The sequence below is a fragment of the Aegilops tauschii genome, chromosome 1 (genome assembly GCF_002575655.3).
Source record: "Aegilops tauschii subsp. strangulata cultivar AL8/78 chromosome 1, Aet v6.0, whole genome shotgun sequence".
Taxonomy (NCBI): Eukaryota; Viridiplantae; Streptophyta; class Magnoliopsida; order Poales; family Poaceae; genus Aegilops; species Aegilops tauschii.
In genome coordinates, this window is record NC_053035.3 from 383,031,757 (window position 1) to 383,047,556 (window position 15,800).

Genomic DNA, 15,800 nt, shown 5'->3' on the forward strand with positions numbered 1-15,800 from the left:
CATGGAAAGTCTGCTGAAAACAGCGTCAGTCCGGGTTAGTTCCATTCAAATCATGCAAGTTAGAGTCCAAAACAAGGGCAAAAGTGTTTGGAAAACTAGATACGACGGAGACGTATCAGCAAGTCGCCGTCTTTGGCGGCTTGTTTAGGGATCCGGTTGGATCTATCCTACGCTACCCTTGAAGAAGTTGATCCGGCCCTTGTGGTGTGAAAGCAGTGTGGCGGCCCTCAAGAGGCTGCACGTCGGCCAGTGCGGGGAGCACGGCTCTAGAGGCCGATGAGCGGTGCTTGTGTGGCTCGCCCGCGGGCCCGATCTGGGACCAAGCGAGTTATGGTGTCTGAATGGCGTATCTAGTGGCGGAGGCCGCTAGACGTTGTTGCAGCGCACACAACAACCATCAAAAATTAAGGTGCTTCGACAACAACCAAAGTGGTGAGATGGCGTTTTCTTTTCCAGTGTATTCCTCATCAATCAACAATCTAGTAGAGAGATGGGATAGCAAACATTGGTGGTTGACATCTGGGTTGTGTTCCCATGACTTAGCCTTTTAACTAGATCTGGCACCATCAACGTTTGTGCATCGTTTCCTTGTTTAGTGTATTGGTTTGAAATTGTACTTCAAGGGTGATAGCTCCAGGTTTGACTTACGGTTAGATCGGCCAACATCACCATACCAGCGGTAATTTCTTCTTGAAGGCATGGTCTTGGAGCATTACACTTTTTGTTAACTCATATGTCACTTAGTGGATTATGGTCCACAATCACAAGGCTTGCGGTAGGACTTCGAAGATGCTATCGGGAAGCATGTCCTATATGGATGTCCTGAATTTTCTTTCTTTCCTTGTAAGCCGACTTGTTTGGCATCAATGTTTGACAGTGTTTTCAATAATTAGTAAAATATGGATGTGTGCATCAAAATGCAGGGGTTGAGTTATCTTCATTTTAGAAAATGGAACATTATATTATTAGTATTAAAACAAAAGGCAAAGCAAGCTATCACGATTCGTTCACATTGATTCAAATGTCTTTGCTATTGATTCTAAGCTTTTTTCCTTCTTCAAATAGGATGAAGGACGTATACTAGATAAAATCAGCCCTTATAAGAACTTCCTTACAAGGATAATAAACTACATGCAAGCCCTTGAAGAAATCAGCACCGTCTTTTTTCTGCATCCATCAATAGCGTGCAATAAGTAAAGCTCGCACCCGTTTCTGGGTCTCCGTCTTAGCAGAACAATCATGTTGACACATGCTGAGTGGGCAACTAGGAGGGCCAGAAAATAGTCCCAACTTCTGCTAGACGGATAAAGGGGAGACAAACATCGCTAGATCGCCTCCGGAGCACCATATGATTGAGCTCCATCGGGCGGAGAAGGAACCGAAGAAAGAAACATGATGTGACATCATTCTGTCCCTAGGGCGTCGTCGGTCACATAGAAAACAATGAAGACCAAAACGAGGCACAAGATCTCGCCATCACTGAAGCTTCACACGCCCTCCACCGATGCTAAACAACATCATTGGAACGAGGACATGGCGTGGAGAACTTATTCCTAGCCGCCCATCACCTCACCACTGTCAGCCATACACTTAGATTTACCTAATTAAAGATAGGTCGATCAGAGTTGTACAGACAACCCAAACCAGGGTTCCCCCCACCTCGTCAATGCGGGAAAGCACCTAGAAGTGAGGGGAAACCGGCAACGGTGGCAGCCCTAAGAAGGAAACCTAGTCACACTTGAATCCCCATTTTGATTCTAAGCTGCAGCAGTTATGATTTAGTTAGTTGATAGTAACATTTATGTTTATCTTGAAGCAGGCATGCCTGATCCCTTGAGCAATCCGAATCATGCATTGGAAAACTTGCACCAATTATTTCATCAAGAAGCTCAGCCAGACAAAAACGCGGGCTTCTCTTCAACGGAAGCGTTTAACTATGCATAATAAATTAGAGAGAGACGGCTACATTAGCATCAACGACAGTTTGGCCGAGTGGTCTAAGGCGCCAGATTTAGGCTCTGGTCCGAAAGGGCGTGGGTTCAAATCCCACAGCTGTCATATTTTTTGTACTTATTAAACTTCGGTTTTAAACTAAACTATCATCTCTGCAAGAGAACGTTTTTTTTTTTTTTTGCATTGAACCTTCGGTTTCAAACTATTGCCTTTTCTTTTGAGAAACAGTTTCAAACTATTACCTGTGCAGGAGAACATACATCTTGCAAGCCCACCACCGTTCATCATCGTTCGCCCGACGTTGTGAAATGCTAAACCAAGATATGTATGTTGATCAATGATCACGTCCAAAAATAGCTCAATCTACAATCAGGAAATAAAGTTTCCAGCACAGCACACCACCATTCGGCAACCATTAAACTCTTTGCAGGCAATTCAGGCAAGTGTTGATAAGTTTTCTATCGTCGGCTTCACGCTGCGCGAATAAACGCGAGCAGGATTTTCCGCCCATAACTGACCCGTTAACACCTTCCGCATTTGCACCGCCATCAGACGCGCCTCCCCACGCCCGAAACCTCCTATATATACGGCTGACGGATATGTATGCTCCCATGATCTGTGCCAGTGTGTGCATTGCTCGCCCGTCGGCCTCCAGTCTTACTCGTACGTGCGTACACTGCCGCATTTTCGATCACGATCCTCGCGGAGTAGAATTCCTGCGCCGAAGCTCTCTCGAACGCATGGCTTTGCCCGGAACCCGCATGGCCTTCCTGTCCATGCTGGTGGTCGTCGCGGCGCTGGCCGTGCCGGCGGTGAGAGCGGCGACCGACGCGCGCTGGGCGAACCACGGGCACCACCGGCACGCGCCTCCACCCCCTGCCGTTCCTCCATCCTCCTCCGGGCCCGCCCCGGCTCCGTCCCCTACGGGTCACGCGGCGGCGAGCCCGTCTCCCGGCACGCCGGCGCCGGCCACGAGCTCGCCCGCCCCGTCGCCCGCCGTGGAGAGCAAGAGTGCCGCCGCGGCCTTCTCGCCGTTGTCTTGGCCGGCCGTGCTCGTGGGCGCTGCCGCCGTGGTGATGTTCTGATCGAGCGATCGTAGTTGATCTCCTCTTCGAAGCTGTCCCGGCTGGCCGGCGCTGCACCAGCCCTTGATTAGTTTCTGCATTGTTTTTTTTTTTTTTGAAGCAACAAGTAGTGTCTACAGCACCCGTCTGAACTTTTTCGTTCTCCTGAGTTATATGTATCACAGTTTATTTATTTATTTTCGTATTTGCTATGGTGTGCCGAGTGGTGGCCTATGATTATTATTTGTTGAACAAGATATAGGTCTATGTTGCCATTGTGTTCTGAAGTCTGAACTGGTGTGTTTCTGTAAGTATTTGTGGTGTGGACGATTCGCGTGATTTTGGTTTTATTCAACCGTTGGGACAGTGCATGCTGAGCCGAAACCGGAAGGCCGGTCGCCTCCTGGAATGCAGCCGCAGCCTACGCTCCCTCCTCTCCTCTCCCTCTTCCCGTCCCTCCGTTCTCAGGCATAGCGGGGAAGGATCGCCTGTTGATCGACGCACGGCACGGCACGGCATTTCCCAGCCACCGCACGGCAGACCTCGCTGAGTAACGCGAGAGATAATGGCAGGATCACCGGAGGAGGAAAGAACAGCTCCGGAGGCCAGCAGGAGGAGCAACGCCGGCAGCAGTAGCTGTAGTAGCTCCAGCAGCAGCAGCAGCAGCGACGATGACGTGCCGGTAGAGCACATCGCAGTAACCGTCGGCGGGCCGGACGGAAGGGACCCTACTGAAGAGCCCGCTGCCGTCGACGGCGCCACCGGCGGCGTCGTGAACGCGCGAGGACAGCAATGTGACCAAAAGGTTCGCGTCAGGCTTGCACAAATAACATCAACCTTGCATTTCTCATCAAAATATGAAAAAAAATGCAGTTTGCATTCTGAAGATTGAAATGGCATTCGTTTCTGAAAGGTGGCTGCAGGGAGGCTCAAGCTCAACGTCAGGAGGAGCGATCTCGTGTTGACGCTGATGGTTGCAGGAGGGGTTGCGGTCGCCGTTGCAGCAGCTTTCCTCGCCAGCAAAAAGCGTTGATGCTGGTGGCATCAGGGAATAGCCCCTCTCCCCTGTTTTCGCCGGGCCTTTGGAAAGACCCATCTGTATTTTTCTTTGCCACTGTTTCATAACGTATCAAAAAGGAATAAAAGACAAGATTTTTTGCGGCGTCAAGAATCAATTGCAAAGCTGCCCCGCTCTACCATCGTCTCAAGAATCTATGTTGAGAAGAATCCATTTCCCTGGCATACGCCCATATCAGAATCTCCCTAGAAATTGCATTCACTCGCACTGCTACATACTCCTACTTCCCTCCGTTCCTAAATATAAGTCTTTTTAGAGATTGCAATATGGACTGCATACGGAGCAAAATGAGTAAATCTACACTCTAAACTACGTCTATATACATCTGTATATAGTACATATTGAAATCTCTAAAAAGACTTATATTTAAGAACGGAGGGAGTAGATGAGATAAAATTCTGGGCCAAGCCCCAGCTGTATATTGTATACCTCTGAAACTCATGTTCTATCCTTTTCATGAGTATCTTTGCTACTATCAGGATAAGGTGAAAAGTAACGGATGTCAGATGTACAGTACATAGAAGAACAGAAGGTTTTTCTCTGACAGACCACCCTACAACATTGAGCTATTGTCACAAGCAGTTACTTGTAATATTCAAATACACCTTCGCCCTTTATTACTCCATGACTATATCTCTATCAATTTTAGACGAGTAAAGTTAAATAGTCTACGCCATAATGTTAAAGAAAGAGCTGTTGACACAATCTACACCATCTTTGGAACCACAAGCCCATAGCGGTCAGGACCTAGCTGCCACTTTCTTCCTTGAGGATCTCTGCTACTTCATTCCTGATACCCTCACGGAATGATATAAAACCATTACCACTTGCATACCCCGAACCATCAACATCTTGCTCTTCAATAAGATAGTTCTCAAACAACGATGAATCATCTTGTCCTCCACGCACAATCATAAGCTTTGGTGTGATACACCTGTCCTGCTTCAACGCATTAATCGTTGTTCTCAAAAGACCTGCACGATATTTTTAGTTGCCAACAAATTAAGCGCCGAGACAGGCAAAAAAACAAACAACATGCCCAACGTATTGTAAAAGGGTGATACTTACAGTCATGGGGTGGAGGAAAAGGAAGTGAAGGATCAGCAGTCGATGAATAGTAAACAACAAGGTTGGTAAACGCATCCAGAAGAAATATCGGGCTCTCACTCATCGTCAGAGCAGCACGGCTCAGAGTGTGCCGTGGGAATGCTTGCTTGTTAGGTGAGGAGTACGAAATTAAAAGTGGATATATAGCTTTGGCTAGAGAAGATGGCTCCAGTGAGCTGCAAGAATAGTTCAGAGGGGACTTACAAACTTTCAAGTGAGAAAATTAATTCGCATTGATTCACAAAAATGCATGAGATATCACTCCAGCAGCAACAAAGTATTAAATTTTGTTGCCATATCAGTTACAGCAGCAGAAACAAGTTTTTGGACATTCTCCGAGACATACAGGCACCAGGCTTTGTGAACCGCATTACAAAACGAAAAAATTACGTACCTGAAAAGGCACTGAAGATATATCCTGTAATCTGGGTGGATGCCTTCTTCATGCAAGCGAAGAAGAGGGCTCCTCAACAATCCAAACACAAACTGAGGTATCATTTGCAGATGGGGGCATTGTGAGAAGTCTATATCAATGTGCGATTCTGGTGTTCGTGGATCAGATCTCAACGCATCATTATACCGAGTTATAAGGATAGCCAGCCAATCATGCACCGAATTTCTGCCTTCTCTAACCCCATTTTCCAGTGAAACTAGAATAACCTGATGGCAGCGTTTCAGAGGAGAATCAAGTTAGGATGACAAAAATAGTATCCATGTGCACCTCTTAAAAGCAATAACTTCCTAGGGTGTGCATTAACGAAAAGGCAGAACATCTTTCCTGCAAAAAAAAAGGATCGGCTAGAAGAATCTTCGCTAGTCGAAATCCACACAGAATTAACCCAATGGCCAAACCATTTCTAATGTTAACGGTATATCTTACAACTAATCACCTCCTACATTTATCTGTCAACGATCTTTCCTATCTCAAGCTGCTGAATATCTACATGTGCATGATTAAACGAACTAAACATGAATACCTTATGAACAAGGATATGTAGGACAGCCTCTTGATCGACACTGTCATATATTTCATTGATATTATTAGCCGGCCGATACTGCAATGTCCTTATTCTCAACCGTCTCTTGAGACAAAACCTGTAGCCGCGGAGATGTAGCATTACAAACAACAAAAGTAAGTTTTTGGACAGTACATGTTTCAGTTGGCTACATGGACACTAGCAAACAAAGTGAAAAATGAAAAATGGAATGAAGAGATTATAACATGAATAACAAATGCAAGCACAAGCAATAGCTGACATAAACCAAAAATATTAACATCACAGGAGGTGAGGCATCCAAAAGCTAGTTAACGCTTGAAAACTAAGAAGGATGTCTGGGAAATTAAATAATTCAGGTATCTCGTACCTTGGATATGATTGTGGGCCATTCCCTGATGCCACCTCCACAGGCTCAATGACACTGTACTGAAAAGCGATCTGTACAACAGCAGGTTCTGTGTGCCTATAAATATCGAAAATCACATTAACTGATTCTGGTGAGAAGTGTCAGACTTGCACAATAAATGAATAGGATCCACCAAAAAATAAGTTTCTTCGGAGCAAAAATAGTTATGCTTTTACAGCACAAAAGCTCTCTTAGATACTCTATATATGATCATGTAATGGAAATGATTTGCCCATAGAATGTTGAGTTACCCATCCATGTACATTATAATCGGCAACCTACTACATTTCACATGGCTGTCATGAGATAAGGGTTTGAGCAGTTAGACAAGACTTTGCTTTGCACTTACTCTGTTTGTGTCCACCTTGATTACTAGAAAAAAAAACTGCAAGCAAAAGGATTTAATTGTGGGAATTTCTCTAACACAGAACAGCAGAAACTACGCTGAATAAATCTAATTTACGTAAATCATATCATATCAGAACTTTTTCACCCATAGCATAGGCATATCAGATAGTATCTTATATCTGCACACCACATACGCTTGGCATGGATTACAATTCAACACATTCATTATCAACATGAATTGATACACAAAATGGTGAAGATACCTGGAGAAGCCATCAGCATGGGTAAAGTCAAAGTCATAGGCATATGTAGCAAAAGAATCACAGCAGATAATATGTTGCACATTTTCATATTGAGGATCAGGGAAGAAATGGCCATACTGCAAAAAGATGGATACATTGAAAATTAAACAGTACAATATAGTTAAGGGTCAAATCCTTATCTGTCACTGCAAAGTTTTGTAACTGTTATGCCACTCATTGCATCAATGACATGTGGGTCCAGACCTAACAGGTCAGTGGCACCCAACGTGGGTTACAAAACTTTGCAGTGACACACATGGGATTTAATCCTACAGATAACGTGAAGACAGGTAGCTTGAATGCTTACAGAGTGGCCAGGCTCAAAATCAGGCGATGTTCTCAGCCTGAGAACACAACCAAATGCATAGGGTCGACTCAACAGGCGATATCTGTTTGGAAGAAAAGGCAAGGCAATGAGGAAAAGACCATTCACATCTTATCGAGTTATCAGGAACCTAGGCAGTGGAATTTCAAAAATAAAATACAGAGGATAATCATAGGATCAAGCTCACATGTCCTGGGGAAGTGTTGAATCATCCGCATTTGCATAGAGAAATAATGAGCCACCACTTTCGATACTTAAGAACTTCAACGAAGCCAAATCGGTGTATTCATCAGTTACAGCAAATATGTCTACACATACTCCTGCTTGAACAGCAACAGCTGCCTGTTTCAAAATTTCACTGAGCTCACTAAAGGATAGACACGGTCAAGCAAATGTAACTATTTTTCTCTAGAAAATCAACAGAAGCTTACTAGATCTCTATAGAAAGGTATCTGCTCAGGGAGCAACGCGAGGTCAGCATCTTCCCCTTTGCTAGCATATTGCTCACCATATCTCCTAGTGTCTAGTTGACCATCTCCATAATCAGGAGCACCAGAAAGAAAAGCAAATACCCTAGCTGTTCTTGAATTAAGAAGAAACAGTTGGTACTTAGGCACACAAACAGCAAGTACAAAAACTCTTTGCAAAATACAAATATCTTTACAAACATAATTGCCTACCTGACAAGAAGCATTTTAAAAATTGCAGAAATGGAAGTGCTAACTTACCCAAAGCAAAAGTAGAACCATACTCTGAACTCAAGTAGTCAATTAGAGAAGACATGGCTGTTCCAAAACCCCGCCCGCCAAGCAAAACCGTATCTGCTTCCTGCCCAGAAGCAGCGCCTCTCTCCCATGAAGATGTAGGCCGCAGTGTGTCCAGGGCAGCGGCAATTTGGTCCTTGCATGTATCAACCTGCTCATAGGTTCACTTACAGTTAAAGTCTATCCTGAGACTGACTAAACCAATCTGTAACACTCCATATAGTTCTGTAACATACAAGGGCCAAAAAGGAAAGTAGGGGCATGGCATCTTCAAGGGCGACAGCCAGCCCATCTTCTTCTGAGTCTGGAGGGATGAAAACATTTTTCACAACAGGGACTGGACCTTGTACATCATACAACCCAATCTTGTGGCTGAATGTCATAAGCCCAAACAGGGAGCCTGGAATCAGAGCTGTTGCACAGAGAAAACCCAATTGAGAAAAAAGGGGAAACTTGACTCACTAACGATACAGCGTTGTTTGAGCAACCAAAAATCAGCAAATTACGCATGTTAACCTTCTAGCGCTGCCAGAAGCGCACTCTTGATGAGTTCCAGGAACTCTTCAGAACCTGAAGACATTGAAACAGAGCAATAATCAATGCTTATGATAATCATATAAAGCATAGCACAACCATGACAGACTATTTGAGGATCCAACTGAAATTTGATCGCGGAACATGAAGACTAGTAAACGCAAATTCGATCCAACTGAAATTGAGCTATACGCGTTCACTCTAATTATTCTAGGTTATATGGTTCTCTTCTAGGTGACTTACTTGGGTAACGCCATACGAGATGAAACTCGCTGGTAAAATTAACTTCCAGCAATACAGAATTTCATGATCGCGAGGCATTAAGCAGCATAATTTGACTTACAAGCGAGATCCACCGCCGCCACATAGACAGGCCGTGCCAGCACACCGTCACCTGCACCATCCGCCACATCCACTGCACAAACACAATACATGGGGTCACACTTGTACATTGAAGGCCATGAGAAACCAACTCAAAATCACAAAGCTCCAGAAGGCACAGTCGCTCGCGCGCAAACAGAAAGGGAGGCAGGCGCAACTACCTGGCATCTCGAAGTCGATGAAGGAGGCGTTGAGCTCGGGGCAGGCTTCCGGGCGCTGGAAGCGGTGGAGGGCGTCGTCGTCGAAGCCGTTGAGGGTGCTGCAGAGCGCGCAGGCCCAGCCCCAGCGCTCCACGTCGCAGTAGGTGTTGAAGTAGGCCCAGCAGCGCTCGCAGCGCGGGAGGCGGTCGCCGCGGCCGGCGGTGGCGGGCGGCTGGCCGGTCTCGTCGGCGGCGGTGAAGGGCGTCACGGAGATGCCCCACTGGATGCCGCACTCGTCCAGCGCCCCCTGCGTCACGGGGAAGCGGGAGACCGTCGCGCGCACCGCCATGGCGACGGGGTCGCGGGCTCCGGCCGGGATCGGCGAGGTGGGGCGGAAGGGGCGAGGGGGCGCGACTCGCGGCCGCCACGATCTGACACACTGGCCCTGAGACTCGGACTGACGCCGCACGCGGTAATCGACGCATTTTTGCGTTTCGCGATGTGTACAGGTTTATCTAAGCCGCACGTTGATGATCTTACGGTCCTGCTGGGTTTAAAATACGTCACCGGTCCTCGTTTCGGACGGAAGTCGTTTACGAAATGGAAAGCAGTATACACTGAGAAGTATTTGACGGATCTAGGTTTTCTTCATTTGTGCCTTTTTTTTACATGGTAATACGTGTCTCATTTATATAGAATAAAGATCAAGTTACAAGGCACGTAAGCACCGACCATACATGACTGAATGAAAAGATAAAAAAATTCTATGCAAAATACCAGCGTCTGTCCCTTTTCTTTTTTTTGCGGAGGAAAGCATTTCATTACTTAATTGATAATGTTTTTACAGTCATTCACAATGATAATGCTAATCTCCGGAGGAACATTTGCTAACCAACATGCCGTTCGTTCTTGTGCTCGTCCAATGGATGCCATAGCATGCGCAACCATGTTCTGCGTCCGACTAATCTTCTTGATTTGAGCTTGCCTCTCCTTCAGTAGGTCTGAGATTTCAGCCACTTGGTACATGTTTCTCGATCGATCTGGTGGGCGAGCATTGATCAGAGACAAAATTTCAGCACAGTCCGTCTCCACTAGTAGCGGCTTCTGGGACCAATGCAACGCCAGCTTGAGTCCCTCCTCACATGCAGCGAGCTCAGCCTCGAGCGGCCCATGGCAGTTTAAGAGCCATCTACAAGCGGTATAGATCACCTGGCCAGTATGGTCACGCAGGACCATGCCCGCTCCTGCGGATCCGCCGGCAGCGACATACGATCCATCAAAGTTTAGCTTGACATGATTTTCTGGCGGAGGTTCCCATGATGCCGTGACCGGACGTCTTGGCTCGCTGCTGGTGCTATGCAGTACTGCCCCTTCCAATATATTTGGTAGCTTCCCCTTGATGATATCTGCGTGCGGATACTGACTGATCATGAGTAGTGATTCCGCATAGCTGCACAAAAAACGTTTAGACACTTCAACGGGGATCATTGGCTTCTCATGGGTAAGCTCATTGTGTACATGCCACACGCGCCATAGCACCATGAGTACAAGCATGCGTTGTGTGTCGTTCAGCTCCTGTAGCAGCATTAACAACCAGTCTGGCTGTGTATTTCTGAGAGATTCAATAGGTGGTAAATCCCAGACCCTTCGCATTGCGTCCCACAAGTTCTGAGCATGAGGGCATCGGACTAGAGCATGATGAGCCGTTTCTTCCTCTTGCCCGCAGATCGTACAAATACCATCCAGCTCCATGTGTCGCCGCTTCTTGCTCGCCCTAGTAGCCAGTGCCTCCCGAGCAGTTTTCCAGGCGAAGACGCGAACCTTCGCTGGAGCCCCACATCTCTACTCCTAATGGACGACTTGATGAATAGTCCGCGCGGTTTATTTTCGTTGGTTTTTTTTCGTCATCCTCCCATTTCCGTTTTATTTTCATCATCCTCCCACCTCCGTTAACTCGCTATCCTTCTGCGAAAAAACGGTGCCAAAAAAACCCAACGATCGCTCCCTCTCTCTCTCCCTCCCGCTGCGACCCCTCCTCTCGATCCACCCCCTCCCGCTGCGACCTCTCTCTTTCCCTCTTTCTCCCACTCCACCGCCGCCGCCCCGCCTCCCGCTCCGCCGCCGAGAGGCTATCGAGGAGGCGGCATCGATATCCGAGAGGAGTCGCCCTTCGCCGCCGCCGAGATCCCGTGCCTCTCTACAGATCCCTCTCGCTCTCCTCTTCGCCCATCCATCTGGATCGAAAGTCGAAACCCGCCTCCCCTATGTCTCTGCTGGTGCTCGACGGAAGACGAGGGCGGCTCCTCCCAGCGATTCCCCGTGGTCCTCGGCGGAGGCGACGGCTAGGTCAGTCCTCTTTCTCTGGCTCACCCAATTTGCCTGGGCCGGCGAGCTAGGGTTAGGGTTACCAGCGAGACGCCGCCGCTCCGTCATGTTGCAGGTGCTGCTATTACCCGCCGTCGGCCCCGTGTGCTTGTGGACGGCCCGTACCGATGATGTTGTTCTATGGCTGGCCGCCCTGTGTGTTCGTGCTCATGCAGCTGCAGCGAAAAGACAATGGGGTGATGGGCGCCGGGGGCGGGCATTGGCGGTCGGCGGAAGGCGCTGTGGAGGCCGGCGGCGGGAGCGGACTAAGCCGAGGTACTGCGTGTAAGAGGAGCTGATAATTTGCGTTTTCCCCGGCAGCGCGATTCATGATAGGGTAGGATCTGGTTGTGGCCTTCTTCTGCGACTTCTTGGGCTCTGTCAGCCCCAACCTCCGTTTCACCATCGACGGCAGGTACGGCCACGACCCCTCCGCCGTTGACGTCACATGGCACCTCAAAACGCAAATTATCAGCTCCGCGGAAGCTGCCGGCTGCCAGATCAGGTACGTGAACAACTGCGTCCATCCATCTTGCGAGTTAATTAGCATAAATAAATGCCCAATTTCAGTTACTTTTCAAATTCTGCAGTGCAGCCTAATGTGTGAAGCGAGAAGTTTGGATCTGGTGGTAGAAGTCCTTTGAACGTGGACAAATCAATACCAAAATTGATGTGGTTCTTACAATCTTTGTGTACAGTGTTTTTTTGAGGAGCAAGTAGGTGGAGCACACGAGTGACGTGATACTCCAAACTCTGACTGGAGACGTGATACTCCAAACTCTGACTAGACTAACTCTTAGCATCTCATAATGTGATGTCTACACGAGATGGAGCACGCCGCCTCGTCGATGCATGAGCCGGTGAGGTCTAAATCAAGCTGTGCGTGTCTTGGTGAGAATTTTTGGACTGCATTTTGTGGTTGCGAAGGAAATTGTGGGCGGTGTAGGATCTATATTGTACGTGGATTGCAATAGCTGGATTGATGGTAAGGTTTGATCAATGAACATCAACATAATTTATAGTTTGATTTAGGACTATGCATCTTCTTGCACTGATTTTCATCTCTTTGGAGTTCCCTAAAGAATCACTTTGAGTAATGCTTATTTCCCCCCAACTCTAAATTGTACCAATGAAAAGTAATTACTTTGAGCAGAGAAGAGGAGGGCAGCAAGGAGGAACATGGGGGCGTGTGGCTGGGGCGTTTCTCTTGCACTAGGGTCGGGAAGCGATTTTGCAATAGGTAGTAAGTAAGCTATTTCTTGTGAATCTTGTAAGTTTCTGCATTTTCATGTTCTAATGTTAGTATTTGTTCTTTTACAGATTTTATAGGGGGTAGAAGGAGAGTTTGTGCGAGGGTGCAGGTGCGCCGGTGGTACTGGTTGAACCCATGGAAGTTCTGAGCTCATAATTGCTATGAAATCTACACAAAAGTTTGTGATTTTGTTAACCTAACTAGAGCTTGATGTTCATGTCTGTCCTTTCTTTAGATGTTAACCTGCCATTCCTTTCTAGATGATGACTTGTTGTTCTTCTACTAAGGCGGTGCATCTAAGGTTTCTTTACTTGCTAACTGACTATTCAGTTCAACAACGGCCCATGCGGTAGAATCGAGGCTGCAACTCTGGCACTTCAAAGAGGAAAGGAAAACATGACTACTTCATGGCGAGGTAAGGAGTGGCTTAATTGAACCTGCTACATTGAGATTGTTCAACGACTCATTTGTTAATTTTGATTTTAATTATACTGTTGAACAACTTAGAGATGTCATAATATAATTATAGAAAATATATTATGGTATATTTCCTACAGAGATCAAGCAGAGCTGATATACCGCATTTAGATAACTCTGTGCAACAGTGTGGAACTATCTGAAGTACATTTTTTCTCTTATAAAACCAATGATGAGCGAGTCCATTAGGTTTTGTTCTGTGATACAAAAGGTTGTAGACAACTTCACAAGAAAAATCATTGCAGCTTAGTCTTGACGACTACAATTTCAATTCGTTATTCCAGTCTAGCACACATGTTTTATAGACTTTCTGAAATATCTATTCTTGAACGCACGGACACTTAGCTATACTGCCACATACACCTATGAGTGTCCATGGCTTAAAAGTCTTCTCTCCATTTTTTAGATGAACTTTTTTGGACGGAGTCCAACCTCCCTGCCATATTTACATTCACGACAGTTTCTATTGATACACGCAAATCCTTTATACGCCGATGAACAATAAACAATTATGTCTTCTTTACATTCCTCCTCATATACTTTTGTGATTATGATACTCTGATTATAAGGTAGCAACTTTGTGGTCTGCAATCCATAGAAGTATACTGAATTATGATATCCATCGATCTAATTTTGTATAGGAAGTTTCAAAAACTAAAGAATCTGTGGTACATGATTTGATTTACTCATTTAGATTTTAGTAAATTGTGAACGAAAGTTTTTTGCACAAAGCCAGTGCACCACCCTTTCTACACACATCATTCATGGATTGGCAGACTAAAGGTTCTATTCCACATCTTTGGTGTAGTTCATAAATGGGCTAGAGTAAAAAATAGACCAGAATCGTTATATGCGCTTAGGGAAGTGGGATTAGATCAAGATGCTTTTTGACAAAATGAGAAATCAATGGCTCAAGGAGAGTAAGCCCAAGGAGATCATTATTGTTTTCCTTTAGTAGCTTGCCGCATAATTCATTCAAGCATATTTAGAGTGGAGCAGGAATATTCAAACAAGGAAATGTACACCATATCTGTTAGTATACATGTGACACTTTCATGTCTTTCGACTAATGATGCCTCCTACCAAGTATCACTAATAGCACATTCATCACAACATTTGTATAGCTCATTCTGGTGTAAGTCTGTCCAATTTAGAAAGGATTTTAAAGCGGATTCATACAGGTTATAGAAGTCAGAGTCAAATAATATAATAAGTGATTTGTGTAGAAGTCAGGCACAACCATCCCTACCATGGCATCGGCGTGGCCTTCCCTGCCAGGCGCGGCGGCTCCTTGGTCCGATCGCGGTGCTGATGCAGATGGATCGACGAGGGTTAGCAGGCTCGCCGGCTGGTGTTTCCTCGGACGCATCGCTGTTCCAATCGTGATGGCATGACCATATGAGTCTACAAGGCTTTGAGGCAGCTCATTTGCGTGGATGTTTGTGGCTGGGCACACAATCCATTAATCCTTCAAATTTTGGTGCCCTCTTTTTCCTCTTTGCATTTTTTCTTGTTAATTTTTTTAGATTGTTTGTGTTGGCAAATGGAAAAAGACTCAGAATCCTTGATTTCTACTTTCTATCAGAAGCTCGTACCTGATATGTAAGCTCACCAGCCAAGCTGTACATTTGGATTTCAGTAGATATAGTGGAGTATATTTACTCACATTGCCCACAACCTGTTTGAAGAAAATTCTCTTCGAACTTGCTGGTATGAGGTTGTTGTTTTTGATAGATCTATCTAAGCAATGAAAGTTTGATGTATATATATGTATGTCTTGGGCGCCTATTCTTGTCCTTATCAGGTTCGAAGATAAGTGCGTTCATTAGATTAAATTTTGGTATTGCATCGCTGAGCACTTCCTGTGAATTACATGAACCAGGTGTATGTTCTCTAGCCTCTATTGCCTAGTTTTTCTTTTTGCAGTCTGTCCAGATGAGAACTGGGAAATGGCAATTTGGTTGAACTGAATCAGCTCCAAGCTCCTAAATTTGTGCATATCTTAAAAACACTGCAGTGCTACCTCTCCCTGTAGTAATAAATAAGTATAGTATGAAACTCATATATGCTTATTATTACTATTACTTTTGCACGTTCAAATCAATTCCACTGATAAATCAAATATGTTTTTTTAGAACGGATGGTCCACTGTAGAAGAAGCACAAGCATCATGTGGCATTGTAGTCACTGGTGAAGATTGATATGCACTCAAATGCAAGACTTATGATGGTGTTTGGTGACCGATAAAGATGATTGGAAAGCCTCTTTCCAAGCATAAGGTGAATCTTGTATATTTCACTTTTCTGA

At 45.7% G+C, this 15,800-nt stretch overlaps 1 protein-coding gene and 1 non-coding gene across 2 annotated transcripts; one reads left to right on the forward strand and one right to left on the reverse strand.

Annotated features, from left to right (window-relative positions):
* The first annotated feature begins 1,978 nt into the window (after window positions 1-1,978).
* Window positions 1,979-2,058, forward strand: TRNAL-UAG (transfer RNA leucine (anticodon UAG)). Its single transcript has one exon. It is a non-coding gene; the product is annotated as a tRNA-Leu (tRNA).
* Window positions 2,059-4,516: 2,458 nt separating this feature from the next.
* LOC109744168 (protein transport protein SEC23 D) lies at window positions 4,517-9,877 on the reverse strand. Its single transcript, XM_020303267.4, has 14 exons — window positions 9,422-9,877; window positions 9,223-9,294; window positions 8,862-8,915; window positions 8,582-8,757; window positions 8,310-8,496; window positions 8,013-8,158; window positions 7,769-7,923; window positions 7,564-7,645; window positions 7,218-7,333; window positions 6,568-6,663; window positions 6,180-6,297; window positions 5,597-5,862; window positions 5,164-5,378; window positions 4,517-5,069 (listed from the first exon to the last, which is right to left on the reverse strand). Exons 1-14 carry the CDS (start codon window positions 9,747-9,749, stop codon window positions 4,843-4,845), a joined length of 2,238 nt encoding a protein of 745 aa, XP_020158856.1. The 5' UTR covers window positions 9,750-9,877; the 3' UTR covers window positions 4,517-4,842.
* Window positions 9,878-15,800: the final 5,923 nt, after the last annotated feature.

Bases quoted from the DNA above. Each gene is read 5' to 3' on its own strand.
- LOC109744168 (XM_020303267.4), bottom strand. From the start codon at position 9,749: ATGGCGGTGCGCGCGACGGTCTCCCGCTTCCCCGTGACGCAGGGGGCG. The intron at 7,924-8,012 runs GTAAGCTTCTGT...ATTTTGAAACAG, and splicing joins TACCTTTCTATAGAGATCTA to GCAGCTGTTGCTGTTCAAGC. The intron at 5,863-6,179 runs GTATTCATGTTT...CGCTGCCATCAG, and splicing joins TACATATCCTTGTTCATAAG to GTTATTCTAGTTTCACTGGA.